The 14,905-nt window shown below is 47.2% G+C and overlaps 1 protein-coding gene across 4 annotated transcripts in view; it reads right to left on the reverse strand.

The window, feature by feature from the left end:
- Positions 1-14,905, reverse strand: part of DNAI1 (dynein axonemal intermediate chain 1) — a 137,857-nt gene that overhangs the window by 14,735 nt on the left and 108,217 nt on the right. For all 4 annotated transcript variants that reach the window (XM_054283426.1, XM_054283427.1, XM_054283428.1 and 1 more), the window contains one exon: positions 14,096-14,281. In XM_054283426.1, coding sequence (XP_054139401.1) covers positions 14,096-14,281 — 186 coding nt within the window. The remainder of the gene's footprint in view (positions 1-14,095; positions 14,282-14,905) is intronic.

The raw sequence follows: 14,905 nt of genomic DNA on the forward strand, positions 1-14,905 counted from the left end.
TCCTGGAGCTAAAACAGAGCTTTCACTAAAAGACAAGGTGTTTTGACCTGAAGGAGTGTGAGGGATGCAGACAAGCTAGTGCCATGCTAAATAAGTGTGCTCAAGGCCTTGTTTAATTTGGTCAGCTGCCAAATCCCATTATATCTCTGTCTGCTGATTTTAAAGAGCTTTCCTTCATTGCAAATCCCTCCCCATGTAGGTGCCTTTAGGATGAAATCAAATTATATTTTGTTAAAATATATTTAGATATCACATAGAATTGCATTACATACTATATACTATACAATATTTGATATATGCATACAATATAGAATATAATTGCATTACATATACAATCTTAAATTACATATTTTAAATCATAAGTTATAAAGCTTAATTTACTGGCAATGTCCTCCAAACCTCCTTGAAATTATGTTTCCTAGGCCTTAGGTCAACCATCTTTGTCTTTCAAGACTTACTTTCCATTTCTACTTCCCATCAATCAGTCAATCAATGGGTCAATCAATCAATCAGTCAATCCCCTCCACTGCAGAGTCAGCCCTGGATGTGTGCAGAGACCCCTTCCTAGTTACATTTACAGTTCTGCTGTTCCCAGCTCTCTTTAACAGAACCCACACAGGTGTTTTGCAGTGCTTGTTACTTTAAGCAGGGTGATTATTTCCAGAGAAAGTCCATGTTCAACCATTCTTTGAGGCATAAGTAGTATCTTGACAAGAGTTCACCACAGGTCTGAGCCAAACAGCAATTGTTAAGTAAGGCTGAAAGCCCATGGAGTACCACGTGTAAAAGGGAGTGTGGTGGTGTTGAAGAGATCTCATGTTGATAGACAAGTGATTCTTTCTGAGGCAGGGGAAACAGGTCAATTGCAATGTTTAAAGTTTCCCCTGAGTCCTTCAACCACATCACATAATGTGTGGCATTTCTGTAGCACCTCCCAGCCCAATCCACACAAGCCTTTCCAAAACCTGGGGTTACTCACTCAGGGAGAGGCAGGGGCAAGGTGCACTCAGGGGTTTCACTAAAGCCTGCAGAAAGCCAAAAGCACAGGCTGTGAAGCACAGGCCCAAAGCTGTACCTCTCCAGTGAACTCCTAGGGAGAAGATACGGATTGGAAATACCAATTGCCTTGTCTTGTTAACCCCTGCTCAGCCTGCCACCACCACTGAGGATTTCAGAGATAAGGGAACTGAGGACTGGAGCTCTCTCTACCAAGCTATATCTCTTTTTTCCATTGCAGGTAGGCAGTGGTGGTGCCCCATTTCCTTGCTGCTTTTGTAAGTCAGAGCTCAGACTAACCTCGATATGCAGGTCTGATTGCAGGAAACTTTGCCTACCACACAGGCATCGGAAAAATCATGGCTGGCAGCACATCCCTGGCTATGAGCAGGGTAAAAGCACTCTCAATTCTCAAAAATGAAATTTCCCCACACAGCAAGGCACAAGCAACTTGGAGTTTTCCCTGTCACTGCAGAAGGGTAAACTTTACACCCCACAGCCAGTCAGGATTTCCATCCCAAGGCACTGCACTTCAAGCCCAAGCTATCCCAGGCTCTCCCGGCTGCAGAAGCAGGACCCACATCCCTCTCTTTTGCTGGTGCTTTAGGCTGGAAAACCCCATGAGGTTGAGCTGAGTGACACAGCACCTCCACAGCCCTGCCTTTGGCCTCGTGGCAGCAGACAAGAAGGGGTTTGTCAGGGTGGGCATCCATTTCACTTGTGCTGCCTAACTTTTTCAGCCCTCAGGTTGCAGGAGTCATTTGGGCTGCAGTGTTTTTACAGCACAGGTTTTAAAGCACAGCTTTCTTCTTGAGCAGGAAGTTCTAATTGAAACCAAATCCATCAGCTTTTTGCTCAGCTCTGTTATGAACTCAAACCAAGAGGCAAACCCTGTCATGCTCTTGTTGTTGTTATTGACATGAAATAAACAAAGCCATTAATTTCCTGCACTCCCACTGAATATCCATTGGTTGGTCAGGCCAGATAAAAGGAGAGCCTTTGAGTTCATTGCCCTGGCTTAGCATGTTGCTTCAGTGCAGATCAAAGCAAGAAAACTTATCCTGGAGAGGGATGAGAATCCTCCAGTCTCACAGCTACATTTGCAAAGTTGTTCCTGGTCATTCTGCTGTCTAACTGCTTTGGCATCTTACTTCTGACTGCAAGCCTATATAATCATCAAAAAGTCAGATGAAGCAAAAAAATAAGAAAGCAGTAACTGAGCAGTGCTGATATTCATGCTCCCTCCTGTGCTTCTGGGAAGGATCCTTTCCCCTCTCCTCAGGATATAAGAGCCAACACCAGTAACCACGTGTGGAGATTTCTGGTCTAGTTGAGCAGGGTTAGCGTGTACCCAGACAGCACAGGCTTGCAGGGAAAGGCAATGACTTTTATTAACTCAAATAATACATATCTGGAGAATAAAATACCAGCTTTAGGGCAAAAGCACTTCTTTTTCCTTCCCAGGAATAATTATTTGCGTAATAGAAGGTGCTATCTGTACCCACATACTTTGTTTTGATTACTGTGTTTGAGAGCATCCTGACCACAGCAGCCCCAGCCCCCTGGGAAGGGCAGCAGTTGCTACACCTGATCAACCTAACAGCCTTAATCTGATGCATTTCCTGGGGGAATTTCAGGAGATGACAGGAATCAGGAAGCTGAAAAAGGTAAATGCAACAACTAGTCAGAAAAGAAAACTTTTCCGTTTAATCTCACTTTTCAGAAGATGAATAGAACAAGTCAAGAACCTATGAGTGCCCGAAATGCATAATTCCTAACATGAATTTACACCAAAGAAGTCATGCTGCACCAATCTGATTTCGTTTTGCAACAGTAGAACACACCTTGTGGACTGGAAAGGCACGGAAGTCATTAACCATGACCTCGGGAAGACTTTGCCACTGTCTCCCTTGATATTCTGATCCTGAAGTGAGACAATAGATCTACATAAAGTGAGTAGAAACTGGTAAGACCCAGCTGAATATTTGTACCCAGAGCTGTCAGCACTGTGATGCGTGTAACTCTCACAGCTCTGGTGGGGATCTGGTCAGAGTTTCTGTTAGTGCTTGGATAGTGGGACAGATGGGAAGGCTGCAGGTGTCCAGGAAGGTAGGACTGGAATTTGAAATTACTTTGCTGGACCAGAGATATGATCTGGAAAACCTGCATGTGAATTAGCAAGGACACACGCAAGATACTTGAAGTGAGCAGGAACAATCCCCAGCACAAATACAGGATTGTGGGGATGGAGTGTTGTGCCATCAGGGTTGGAGTTAGAGAGATAATCACCTGGATGGGACCTGGCTGTTTTATTGTTTCACTCTTGTCAAACAGTAAAACAGCCAGCTCAGCCACTGCAGAGGAATGGGAGTATCACGGGCAGGCATGTGAAGGGATCTCTTTGTGCTGGGGAGGGCAGCACCCACAGGACATGGTGTAGCAAGGGCACAGCTCATGGAAGGTGCTCTGGGGGATAACAAGATTTCAGCCCAACAGGTGGGAGGTCGGAAAACACGACATTATCCTGGCAGAACAGGTCTCTGCAGTGACCAGACCCTGTGAGGGGTGAGGAGGTCAGGCACACCTTAGATTGAGAGCAGTGGGATCACTGGCAGCTCCCTGGTGAGACATGGGAGTAGAGGCGACCAGGGGATGTTTGCCCTAAGACGGCCTCACGCAGTCCTGGCATCCCTTCTCGCAAAATCAGTCAGTGAATTGGAGCATAACAGTTTCCCTCCAGGAGAACCTCAGAGCTGCTTTGATTGTAGACATCACTGCATCTTACACAGCCAGCAGGACTGTAAGTCAGACCCTCTTCTCCTCTGCTTCACAGGGCTCTTCCTTTTCTCCACAGGATAAAAATAATTCTCCTGCGTCAGTTCCATCTCTGTGAGCAGTGAGACATTTTATTCATCGGCAATCCCTTCCCTTCTCTCATTTAAACAATTCTGCATTGACTCCATCAAATCAATTTGTGCAAGAGGCATTTATTTGCCCTGCCTGCAGGTGTAGGTGTCTCCGTTTCTTTTCTTTTGGAGAAGGCAGGGAGGTGGCCCAAGCATGAGCTGGGGAGAGGCTCAGGAAGGGCTGGAAGCAGCACGATGGTTTTGATCAGGGCGTGCAGGGGCAGGAAGGGCTTCAGATGGATGCACCCAGAGTCACAAAACCCACAGGTGAAGTCTGCAAGCGAAGGGCTTTTTACAGCAAAGCATTTGGGGTGTGTTTTACAATGGCACAGACACAATCTCCCAGGCAGGGAGCTGCCCTCTGTGTCTCCACAGGCAGCCTCAGCCCTTTCCAGCCCAGGCCGGCTGTTTGGGGAAGGCTGTGTCAGGCTCTGGCAGAGGTTCAGGAGGAGTTGCAGGAATCTGCCAGATATCAAGCTGTTCCTTTGGCTCTCATAGCTGCATTTCTTCCTATTCCATGTCATGACAAATTTCCTGCATTTGTCACTGTAGCAAATACCACCAGGCTCTGCAGCAACGCTGTCCCAGAGGTCCCAGTCAATGCCCAGGGACAAGGTATCACAGAACCACAGAACCTTTAGAGGTTGGAAAGGACCTCAAAAACCATCCAGTCTCAACCCCCACCCTTCCATGGGCAAGTATACATCCCACTAGATGGGGCTGCTCAAGGCATTATCCAGCCTGGCTTTGAACACTGCCTAGGTTGTGGCATCTGCAGCCTCCCTGAGCAACTTGTCCTGTGGTCTAACCAATCTCACAGGAAAAGAATTCTTCCTAATAACTAACCTAAATTTCCCCTCTCAATTTGTATCTATTCTCCTTGTAGAGCTCCAAGAAGAGTAAAAGCCCACCTTCTCCAAGCTCTGGGGCATTACTGGATTCTGTAAGGCAAGGCAAAAACATGATGGGGAAGGGTCTTGCAAATGAAGACCAGTGTCCTGTTCTCCATCCCTGCTGAGTGAGTTTTTAGGTGCTCAAAACACTACACAACCATGAGCTGGAGACAATCAGTTACATTTCTCCACCTCAACTGCATGACCAGTGGATGCCATGGCAAACAGAGGCCAAACCTACACTGTAGAGGTAGAGAGTCAACAAGGAGCTGCTGACCTACATTCCAGGATGTTGTGTGCTTTTTTGGCCAGGTCCCCCATGGGGTGCCTGCTCCTTCCCACTTGTACTATGATCCAGCTTCTCATCCCTTTGCTCATACCACTGCCATCAATTCCCTCTGCCCCTGGCTCCACTTCCTAATTTTCTTCAATTTTTCAGTGACCTGGCTGGCTCAGCTTGGAACCTTGGGCTCAACAGTCTGTGACATTGTGCAGAAAGATGGCAGGAGAGCCTTCCAGGATCTGGGCATTGGTGGGACAGGGCTGTCCATCACTGCACCCCAACTGCAGCTCCATTTCTAAGGTATGACTGTATTGGATGTGCCAGCAGGAGGGAAGAGGCTGTAGGAGAGTAGATCCATGGTACCTATGGAAAATGTCACTTGGCTGCTGTGGCTCCAAGGGAGATGAGTGCCCTCATCCTACTCAACACGGAGAGGAGCTGTATCTCATCCAAGGACATACAGAGGCCAGGACCATGGTTGGGTCTCTGAGGACCCAGGCATTGCTTTGCACCTTGTTCTCATGAGAAGCCATCACCTTGTCCTTCAAACACACCCTGTGGCTCAGGGGCTGAGTCAACAAGCTTTCCTCCTTCATTCCCCTGTGCAGAGCCAGTGCTCAGGAATAGCTGCACTCCTGAGAGCGGCTTGGGGCTCTCTGGCATGAAATCAGCTCACCCTCAGATGACCTGGAGGATAAGCACCCGTGTTATCTCCTTCATCAGGCCACTCTAATCAGCTCTGGCAGAGGGGCTGAACACTGAACTGTCTCTGCAGAGCATGTTGATGGCTGGCAGTCCTGCACTCACACCCAGGCATTGCTGGAAGAATGAGAGCCTCCCAAAGAGCCTCCGCTGCTGGCTCTGCCAAAGCCATGCTTTGAAAACAGCTTGTTGCCCTAGGGGTCCCTCTGCCCTCTGCCCCCAGTATTGGGGCTGTTATTCAGGCAAAGAACTGGTGATTTCTCAGGATACCCCAATTTCCAGGATGAAATTTAAGTCATCTGCAGAGAAACAAATGCACAGAGGACAAATAAAGAAACAGGAAGAACAGGTGAGCCAAGCAGCTCCTGTGAGGCTGAGCAGTGCCTCACTTGCCATAATATTGCCCTGTGCTTTCTGCCAAGGCACTGAAGAAAGCTGAGGATCTGGCTCAAAGAGCACCTGTGCAAGCTGAACAGGCTTATTCAGACAATTGCAGATCTAACCAAAATGAAAGTCCTTTGAAAACATAAGGCAAGGCTCCTTCTCATGCATTAGGCATTTCCCAGGACAGGCAGCAATGGGCTCTTCAGGCTGCAGAGGAGCAAAGTCCAGACTGGTGGGACTTGGGGAGTTCTAGGATGGCAGACACCAAAGAACAGACACAATCTGTGCATAAAGGAAGAGGATGAAAAGCCTGCAGATAAAACAGTGCTTGTAGCAGCACAACAGCACCAATGTGGAAGGAAATAAAAGGGAAGGTGTAAACAAGGCACAACTAGAAACACCAATTTTGCTCAGCCAAATTGAGATCTCAGTCACTAAGGACAGCAAATCCAAGGACACACACCAGATTTATGCCCAGGCAGTCTTGACTATTACTGATCACAATACCAAATCCCCCTAGTATTTTTCTCCAAACCACTAGTATTGCAAAATGGAGCAGTCTCACATCACTTTCAAACATAGGCAACTCTTTTTATTATACAGACCTTCAAAGAAAAAACTAAAAAGTCAAAGCCAGTCTTCTTGTCTTTGTCAGTATCCCCTTGACAGCACACAGCACCTCACAGAATGAGACTTGCACTTTAGAAATTATTCATAAGTACTATGGATTTTTTGTAAAATGGGACCTTTTCTTGCTTCAGTTGCCAGTGTTTCCATTTAACGTACTAAACACATTTCACCCTGACCACTGGGAATTTACTTAAAATAACTTGTAAATATGCTGATGTTCTCTCTCCAACAACTGCCAAACACAGCAGCCACAGAAAGGGACATTACATAACAAAAAAAGGTTGAAGATGTGGCCAGCAACAGCAAAACCAAGAAAAATTCCAGCTCTTGACCTTGGGGTTCAACAATGCTTCTGCTACATGGAGCTGTCTTCTCCCTTCACATACATTGATGCAACCCAGAAGTTATTTCACCAAAAGTAAAGAAAACAGATTTAATGAGAGTATTCAAGTCCTGTTGAACTACCCCTGCTAGTTTGGGTTAGCTCTCCAAGCATGCTGAGTATCTGAGGCTGCCACACCTCTGTTCAGGATCCAGAACCCTTTGTAACTGTGGAGCAACACTCTTGGACACCTGGATTTGTGCACAGTGACTATGCCCAGGGTGTCCAGGTGAATATCCAAAGGCTTCCATTTTGCCCAGGAACTGTAGCCTGCTGGCACATGGACCATCTCATTACCCAAGTAACAGCTTCCCAGGCTTAGACAGTCCTTTCATTTTATCTCAGGCTATGCTAAACTGGGAGGAACCTGATGTGGGACAGTGGAGGGAAAAGAGACCCTATGGGGATGCAAAGGCCTTCCTGCTAATGGTTTTCCTAGCACAGTGTCAGGGCAGGAACCCGTGGAGGGCAAGGAGCAGGCAGAAGGGGCACGGTAGCCTGTGTTTGCTGTGCTCCCTTTGGTAGTTGCTGATTTACAGCTATGAGTCACAGGTCCGTGCAGCAAAACAGCCTCAGGCCACAGGCAGAGCTGCTCACTCCCTGGTGAGCTCCACACCAGTGGCACAGCTCCTGCTGGGACCTGCATGCCTTGAACCCAGGGACTGCCACAGCAACCACCTCCAGACCTTCCTGCCCCAAGGCAGCCTCAGAGCCACCTGGCTGTACACGTCTCCAACCTCCTCTTCTTGAAGGCCTCAGCACTGGGTTCATTCCCACACCAAAGAATAAACACCTGTGCATATATCCCTACATGGCCTACAAAAGTGGCACAGAAAGCTGTGCACAGTCAGACACAGGATTTCACAAGTCCCTGGGTGCACCCCGTGTTCCCCAGCTCTCCGCCTAACAGTACAGAGAGCAGCTACCTGCAACTAGGCTAAATAACAGGGGAGAGACTGAAAAGAAACCAAAAAGCATTTTCAGATTTCAGAGTAAGCCATCAAGCTGCAGGTCAGTTTTTATGAGACCCAAGCTCATTTGTAATGTGCTTCCTTATCCAGAGGCCAAACTGGCTCTGGAGGAGGCAATCCTCATGAAGGCAGGGCACAGCAGCAAACCAAATTCCTCCAGCACTGCTTGTGCTTTGTGCTTCTGGGTCACTGAGCAATTAGCCAGTTCTGAAGAGACACTGAGAAAATTGGCCATGGCTGGAGCAGCACAGAAGGCTTTGAGAGAGAAGCATTTGCATGAAAACAGAGGGACTAAGAATTACACTGCCAGGAGAGCAAAACTTGACCTGTTTGGAGAGGAGAGACAAGTGCTTTTCCCTCATACAGAATGAGAACTGCTGGGATAGGAAATACAGGGACAAAAATGCTTCCCTCAGTACCAAACAGATCACCAATCCAGGACTGACGTGACCTTGGAGAATGGATCTAATCCATAGTTTCCTTCCTTAAATACAGTCAGATGTGCAGATAGACTGCACATGTTGTGACAGAAGGAGGGAGCTCAAGTTTGTATTTCTGTATTTACATGCTGGTTGGTTGATCCCTTACACCTCCCACATCTACAGAAAAACACTAAGGACAGAAAAAATCTCCTGATCCTCTACTCCTTCAAGTTACTCCCTTTCACCCAAAGTGATAAAAACACAAGGCTACAAGCAGTTCATGACGAAGCATCCCACTCTCTGTTCAGTGTGTTCCAGGGCTAGAACCTGCTCTGGACATCAGTGGCATCTCAGAGAAACTGGGAACAGGCATGAAACCAGGGTCCCTTCCTGAGACCACCTCTGTGCAGTGGGTGCTGCTGGGGAGTGTGAAGAAGGAAGAAACCTCAGGCCTCAGGAGATCTCTGTGCTGGGATACAGTGTTGGGGAGGGGGATTGAAGAGGTTGAAGAGGAGATTTCAATCACTCTCCTACTGTCTCCTTTAAAACTTGTGTAAAGACACTTACACCAACTTTCTCCAAATCCCCTTCCCTCTTTCATCTCCTTAAAACTCCAAAATCCTCCCATGGTCCATCACAGATCCCAAATCCCTCCCAGATCCTGCCATCAGCTATGGCCAAAAAGCCACAGTGCTTCAGGAAACTAAAATTAATGCTCCTTCCTTGGCTGAACAGCCTTGGGCTGGATCTGGCCAAGGGCAAACTTGTCAGGGCTGCAAAGATGCAAGGAGTCAGAGTCCAGAGGTGACACTGGCTGGTGTGATAAGGCACAGAGAGAGCAGAGCAGTTGCCCAGCACGTGCACATGGATGTGAAGGCTCAGAGCCAGCCCACACCCCTTGCTATCCCCACATTACAAGCTGGTCACAGGCACACAGCATCAGACCCACAGGTGTGCGCCTGCAGCTCCTGAACATGCATAGTCCTGGCACTGTGTCCTGGTGTGGGCAAGCAGCTGTGTTCGCCTTCCCACTCCTCTCCTGCCCAGCTACACCCAATCAATTAGGATTTACTGCTGGGAAGAAATTCAGCTGTTACCAAGAAACAGAAAAAGAGATGCTTTGCATGTGAAGAAACCAGTAGCAGGAACAGAGATTAACATCCTAAATAATCCAAGATAAATATCCAAGACAAGCACCAGGCCAAGAAGTTGTCTGCCTCCCTGGCATTCATCCTGGGTACTGGCCAAGAAATTTGCCTTAGCCTCAGCAAATTCTGAACGGCAACTTTTATTTGATCTGCTTTCTCTTCTATTCCTACTCTGCTGTGCTTTCCTAAAATTTCTAAAAAACATTGCACACTTTTTTTTCACTATCTTCTGTTTACTTTTGGCATTGGTAGAGGTTAAGCCAGGCTACTTTAGCAGTTTTAAAAAATAAACCAAAGCCTATGAGCATACATTCTTCTGACTGTGATGACAAAATGCTTTAATTTCTTCCAACCCTCGAACGAAACCCGGAAGGCTCACTAATTAAACAGCTCTGCCCCAAACTGATTCTTCTTACAGCAATGCTTCCCTCGGGTGAACTCAACCACCAAGGTCGTTACAAATTAGAAATGATACTTTATTAGTTAAACAATTCCTGCCTGACATCCGCTGCAATATTTAAAGAGTGCTTGTAGTCTAAAAGTGGCTTGGATGACAGCAGAGAGTCACTTGTTCCTACTGCTGCATCTCAAAATACTGCAGGCATTTCTGTCCCCCACTTCCGAGCAGAAGCACCCAAACTAGTTTCACCTCACGGAAATAAATACAGCTTGGGGCAAGGGGATCTCTGTGTCCTGCCCCAGAGACTTCAATCTATAGAGGTAGGGCAATATCCAGGACCCAACTCCCATGGCAATATCCAGGACTCAATAGAGCAATATCCAGGACTCAATTCCCCATGGCACAGGCACATGGACACCCACTGTGTTTGACATCTCTTGTACCCCTGTGCTCTCTGTGTGCTCTTGACACAAGTGCCTGGTGGGTGGCACAGACTCTGTCCCCAGCTTCCTCTCAACAAGAAATGCACCTTTCCCCATGAGCCACTATGAGTTTAGGATGCCAAAACTCACAAGGAATTTTAGACCTTATTTAAAGATTTTACTATGTGTCTTGGTGAAAGTTACTTCTGAAAACACCACCTGAGCACTTTCGAGAAGTTCCCCTCTTGGCATATTTGTTCTGCCAAGTGTTCATAAATGAGACTGTGCTAATATAGCTGACAGCAAAACTCAGACTATTAAATAACACTTCTTAAAGATCCCCAAGTGTTTTACGAACATAAATTAATTAAGCTGCAGGCCAACCCTGCAAATTCTTTAAAGAGATCTTGAACCTTCCTTCCTTGCTCAAGGACATGAAGAGAGGAAGGGGCCAAGGACTGATGAGAACCAAAGCATCCTCATCATTCCCATTTCCACTTATCCACCACAGCAGCTTTAACAGCCAAAACCCAATAAACTCAAAATGGCTGAAATTTCACCAGGATTACATTAATTCAGTCACTTTTGTAAGCTCTATCTTGCAATAGCTAAGGAATATGCAGAACATGAAGCAGACAGCACTGTGTCTATTTTTAGGGGAAGTTTAGGGTTTGGAATGATGTGGCTAATTAGAGTTCTCCCAAAACAGGTTGATTTGTCTGAGAGTTTTACTTGTCAAAAGCAATTGTCCCAGCTGTTTGAGAAGGCAATCCCCTGTGGCACCAGTGTGAAACAGAGGGGTAGTGGGACCTGGATGGGCCCCTGGCTGCCCTGTCCCTTTGGCAACCTGGGCTCTGCCAGAACAGCCTGGGGTACCCAGGTACTGAGCCAGGCTTGGACAGGTTTTTCTATGCAAGGGGGCAGCTGGGATGTCAGGACTCCTCTGCACAGTTTTGGACCCTCTTAACTTACAAAAAGCTCTGGAAGTCCTGTGACTGTCAACTCCAGCCTGGGGAATCCCAGAAAACAGGTAAAAGTTGAGTAATTTTACACAGGAAAGCTGGATGCAGAGGGTAAGAGTGTAAAGAGCACACTGATCTGATCTTTGAAGGAACCTGGATCAATACTCTGGGAATGTATCTGACTTCCTACCATGAGATGATATTCTTGCAAACACAGCTGGAGGCTTGCTGCTAAGGACACAAAGGCTGGTGCTGGCAAAGAAAGGAGATAGACAGGAGCACACACTGGATGGCACAGCCTGTTCTGACAGGGCTTGATGTCCCTCTGCTAAAACATTCTCTTCCATCAGCTAAATCTCCTCGCCACTTGTTCACTTATGGCACTGAGCAGGCTAGGCCAGATCCTTCACTTTGCCACCACACTGCATGTCATCTGTTTTAAATCCTCACATCTTTCAGGCTGGCTGCAGTCAAGAAACCCCCACACACAACCAGTCGTGCCTCAACATCCCTCCTTCCTCTCCACATGTGTGGGAAAGTTTTAGTTCAGTGTTCAGTATCCCTCCCAACCTAACCAAGCCATCAGAAGACAGATAGTTTAATAACATCAGAGCAGCAGAGTCCATTTCCATCCCATTTATATGTTGTGTGGGATGTAGTTACATGTTGGTTTACGGTCAGCAGTAAGCACTGGAGTTACTCCTAAACTCACACTTTAGATTGCTTTGTCAACAGCATGCAATTTGCCTTTAAAGAAGGTCAGCAAAGAGAAATTACAACATCCATAACTGCATGGAGGACAGCTGCTGGCCACCAGGAGCAGAAGGAGACATTTGAATTCACACCTGAAGGACAGGATGCCATCTAGAGGGACCCAGACAAGCTCAAGGGATGGCCAATGGGAACATTATAAAGTTCCAGGCCATGTGGAAGATGGTGTACCTGGGCTGGGACAGCCCCTGGTACCAGCCCAGGCTGGGCATGAGCAGCCCCAGAGCAGCCGTGCCCAGAAGGGCTTGGGGGTGCTGTGGGTGAGAGGCTGCACATGGCCCAGCCATGGCACTCCCAGCCCAGAGAGCCAAACGTGTCCTGGGCTGCACCCAGAGCCCCGTGGGCAGCAGGGCAGGGAGGGGATTCTGCCCCTCTGCTCTGCTCTGCTCTGCTCTGCTGAGAGCTCTCAGGAGTTCTGAGCAATCTGGTCTAGTGGAAGGTATCCCTGCCCAGGGCAGGGGTTTGGAACTAGATGTGTTCTAGGTCTTTCCCAGCCCAAATTCTTCTATAACTCTGGCCCACAGTGCAGTATTGCTGGGGGCTGATCAGTCCACAGCTGGGATGAAGAGGAGAGCAGCCTCACTTGTGTGTGTGTGACTCCTCTCCCCTGCTCAAGTCTTGTACAGGCAGGGTCCATGGCAGACACTCTGTTCATCCATGCCCAGGAAGGACTCATAAATCACCAAGGAAACTTATCCTGAGCCAAACTAATGACAACACAGAGAGCTTTGACAGTCTCAGTCTCAAGTTTTGCAGGAAATAGAAAAGTGTGAAGCATATGAGAGATTCTTCTCCACAGCTTCCACAACTCAGCCCCAGACAAAGTGCCATCTTACTGTTTTCTATGCCCTCTGCACAGGGAAGATTCACCTTTCCAGTGGCAGCCAGCTGCAGGAACCTTTTAAAAATAATTTTGAAGACTCTGGAGTGACACTAGTGTGATTAGTTCCTGGCCAAAGACCCTGCCTAATACAGTAGATAAGTAGGGTATATAAAACATTTGGGAGTACATAAATAAAATATGATAATCTTGAGAGATTGCTTTCCTGGATCAGTTCTAAAAAGCCTGAAACTGAAAGACTTCACTTAATACAAGACAACTGGATATGAGAATTGCAAGGGCGTAAAAGGACATTGCATTTACAGCCATTCAACTCATAGCTGGATGAAGACCAGAAAGAAAATCCAGTAATAGATCCACGTAAGAGATACTATCATCCTTCACAATTGGCCCTCATGGATGGGTGAAAAAACACTTCACCAACCCAGAGAGGCACATGTATCTCCTTGCTGTCACTTGAGACAAGGATCCCAAGTCTCCTTACATGTTACATACTGCTTGGTCATTTACAGGAAAGTTGACAGGGTGGTCAGGGACAGGCTCTGATGCAGGAACTCAAGAGAACAGGCAGCATGGTTTGTGTGGGAGGGCTTGGGCAAGTGTTGGGTTCTCCTTTACTTGATTTCAAGGAGTTTTGCAAATAAAACCCAAAACTCAGAAAATGTGTGAACTTTGGGAAACAAATGAACATCTGCAGAGCTTCTGGACTAGAGCTTGTCTGGACCATGGTGATGACTGGAGGCAGCAAACTCCTTTCCCACCAGTCCCCACTCCTTACCAGAAGCAAACTGAGTCCTGTTGCTCAAACAGGAACAGACACAAGGATTTAACATCTCAGACATCCTACCGAAAAAGCTTGAGGTAATTGCGAGAACTCTTCTAAAGAGAGGAGCTTTGCCAACAGCCTTGCATGGAAGGAGAGGGGCCAGTGACAAGGCCTGCAGAGGCCTTCTGTGGCTGGGGGAATGCAGCTCACCCTTACCTTGGGCTTCTTGCGCAGGTTGGGAGAGAGCTTCAAGCAGGTGATGAGGCCTCGTTCATCTCCAACAATGATTACAGGGTCAGCAGGATTAAACTGCACATGTGTTGTTTTATTTTTCTTCTGGGTCACCACTAGCTGGGAGCAGAGAGGCTCAAGCTTATTAATGTTCAGATCAAACACATGGGCCTGGGGAAAAAGAAAAGCAAAGAACACAAGAGGGATTAATTAGGCAAGAGCATCTCTCAGTGACAGAATGATGGCTGGAGAAATCAGAAAGAAAAGGTCCTGTTGATAAAACGTCCCAGTCACAGCGCACAATTACCATCTGTGCTCAGGGTCTTCTTTAAGTAACCAGTGTGCAGAAGTCAGCTGCTGCTTTGAGAAGTGCCCCTCTCCTGCAGGGCTCACAGACAAGGACCACTTCCCTGCTGTGGGTGCAAGCCTTGGCAAGGTTCCAGCTGATCTGGGCTGGAGAAGGCTCAGAGCCAGCACTGCTAACCCCACAGACCTTAATCTCCCTTCTCAGTGTGAATAATGAGACAAACAGGCATTAAATCAGAGTCTAACACAGATTGATGCCCAAAATGGGGAATGCTGTCAGAAATTCTCATTACTGCTTATTACAGAACTCACTAACATTTTCAGCTTAATAATAACAATGATAAAGACACAAACCAGTAAGTGATGGGGAAGTGATGGGGACAGCCATAGTATGATTAGAGTGTACCCTGGGGTAATGCCAGCTTGGCAGCTCACTCTAGCCCAGACACTACACCTGCACACATGTCCTTCTCCTACAGCATCAGGAAA

This window comes from Melozone crissalis, unplaced genomic scaffold (genome assembly GCF_028551555.1).
Source record: "Melozone crissalis strain CALT ecotype California unplaced genomic scaffold, PUWL_Pcris_2 ptg000036l_1, whole genome shotgun sequence".
Classification (NCBI taxonomy): Eukaryota; Metazoa; Chordata; class Aves; order Passeriformes; family Passerellidae; genus Melozone; species Melozone crissalis.